This window comes from Montipora foliosa, chromosome 7 (genome assembly GCF_036669935.1).
Source record: "Montipora foliosa isolate CH-2021 chromosome 7, ASM3666993v2, whole genome shotgun sequence".
NCBI classification, from domain to species: Eukaryota; Metazoa; Cnidaria; class Anthozoa; order Scleractinia; family Acroporidae; genus Montipora; species Montipora foliosa.
The window spans coordinates 12,389,244-12,391,743 of NC_090875.1; the positions used below are offsets into that span (position 1 = coordinate 12,389,244).

The 2,500-nt window shown below is 39.6% G+C and overlaps 1 protein-coding gene across 1 annotated transcript in view; it reads left to right on the forward strand.

Moving 5' to 3' along the window:
- LOC138010529 (ubiquitin carboxyl-terminal hydrolase BAP1-like) overlaps positions 1-2,500 on the forward strand; it is a 21,392-nt gene that overhangs the window by 6,882 nt on the left and 12,010 nt on the right. The window contains exons 7-8 of the mRNA XM_068857511.1: positions 1,775-1,917; positions 2,068-2,146. Of these exons, the coding sequence (XP_068713612.1) occupies positions 1,775-1,917; positions 2,068-2,146 (222 nt within the window). The remainder of the gene's footprint in view (positions 1-1,774; positions 1,918-2,067; positions 2,147-2,500) is intronic.

Consider the following 2,500-nt stretch of genomic DNA (forward strand, 5'->3'; position numbering starts at 1 on the left):
TTAAATAATACGTGTATAACAGCAAGCCCTAACGCCTTTTGGGAGGAATAAAGACTGGAACAGCTGGTTTAAGTATGCATCAAACATATCAGATTGAAGAAACTTTACCAGCAGCCAGCAAACCACAAGAGCAACTCCGGCAAGGAACCAAGGTGTAACTTACGCATGCCACTCTATAATTATAATGATGATTCTGTCTCAGTTATTTCATGAGTACTGTCTGAAGTTTTGAAATAATATTATTTTTTTACCTCCATTGTTACTTTAATATACCGTCATCTCTCACATGTAATTCACTCAACAAAATCAGTAGATTATTATCAGACAAGAGTTGTATTATCATTACAATCGCATTCTTTAGCATCCCAGTAAAGATTCTAATAATTGGCAACCATGCATGTTATAACCAAGATTGGCAAATCAAAACAAAAAAATGCTAACTGTCGCTTTGCCATAGTGTTACCGGTAACAAAATTTGAAATAACATCCTGTCACATTCTAAAACAAGGATATAAAGCAGAAAAATTAATAAAGGTATTCAAACCTGGATGAGCTTTTTTAGAGCTTGGGCGAATACCGAAGTGTTAATCCAGAACTTGAAGGAAATGAATAAACGAAAGTAAACAAAGGCTTAGCTTTTGTTCCGGGCATGAAAAGCAATTTTAGGTCACACAGTAGTTGTGGTTACACACACCTTGGGTTTAGGGCCTTCCGGAGAGTAAATGGCTTGGGTTTGGTTCAGCTCAGGTTTCATGTTACCCTTGGGGATGCGGTTACACGGTAAAAGACTCCTCTCAGGGTAAAATAATAGCGTATAAGTAATATAATTAGGGATCTTCGAGTGTTAGCTACGTTCTGCTTTATGATTGGCCAAGCCACCTCAGGGAGCAGATAAACCGTACTTTTCAGTTTAGGAACTGTCATTGGAAGTTCTTTTGTTTATTTTTATGTATCCATGGAAATAACCCTTGGACAGTTTCGGTCTAGGGAAAGCGGTTACACACAAAAACGTCCTTGCCCGTGGGCAAACGGTATTTACGCATGTGTAAAAGGGCTAGTGTTACCACAACTAATGGGGAGCTTTATCAACGGCAACGAGAACGTCACATATTTGCATATTAATACCAACTTTATTAATTTAATTCAATGAAAGGGAAAGATACCGGAGGTTATCCCCATCGAGGTTATCCGCCCACAGTCGACTGTAATTGACTGAGAGTCGATTTTGATGAGGAAGGAAAACCGGAGAACCCGGACAAAAACCCTCAGAGTCAGGTTGATATTGACTGAAACTCAGCCCATATACGACCCGAGGTCAGGGTTGAACCCGGGTCACAGAGGTGGGAGGTGAAAATATTTGAAAATTCCATTCCATTCCATTCGAAATCAATTAACTTGCATCGCCGTTTTCAAAGAACTATCACGATGCAAAGCAGTTTGTGACGTCAACCCGGTATCGGACCCATTCCTCTTCATTGCTCGGTTATTAATTCAAACTGTGACCACTTTTCCCGTCTTTTAAGCAAATAAAAAAGTGACTGTTCAATCAAAGCTTCTAAAAACAACACGATGTATTTGGCCGGGATTATTTTTAAGAATAAATAAAGTGGAAAAGTGCGTTGAGGTGATAGCCACTTTAAAGAAAGTGAGGCCACACCACATACACTGTAGTAGCACAACTGTAACCCTATTTATCATACTCCAGCTATTAAAACGGACACCAACGGACGGTCCCAAGAGTGTCTATACTTTTTTTTTTTTTTTTTTAACATAGGCCAGAACCCAAGCTGCTTCCTGAGAAAACCAATGCAGTATCCACTGGTCGTGCAATGGAAGCATTTCATTTTGTCAGTTATGTACCGATTAATGGCCGACTGTTTGAATTAGATGGACTCAAACCATATCCAATTGATCATGGTAAGCCATGCTTGTCGTGGACCATAAGACTGCGAGTTTTCTGCAATGTAAACTGAACTTACGTTTTGCCCAAAACTTCTTCGTTTTCTGCATTTACATGTATGTTGCACTTAGCTATGTAATGAATATAAAAATTGTTACAAATTTCAGGACCGTGGGGAGAGCAGGAAGACTGGACAGAGAAATTTCGTAGGGTGATAACAGAGAGATTAGGAATAGCAACTGGAGGGTAAGTCCAGTCTTTTAAAGTTTGTGTGGTTGGTTGGGTTGTAGACAGATATTCATTGCTTGAAATTACATGTAGCGGTCTTCCGGTTTTCCCAGACAACCAAGAAGTTTACTGGGCGTCCAGTTTTTGGTAAAATGAAAAGCGTGGTTGCCAGAGAAAAAACACAAGGCACAACACAACCAAAAAATAGAAATTGAATTTCATAAGAAACGCCCGACTCTCTTGTCGGTTTTCTTTTGTCAAATATCCGACAGTAGTGTGCGGTTTTCAACAATAATTACATGTAGATTGCCACAGCCGGGCAGACTTCCACAAAAAGAACACAGGTGCACAGTAGGAAATAGGGATACTCAA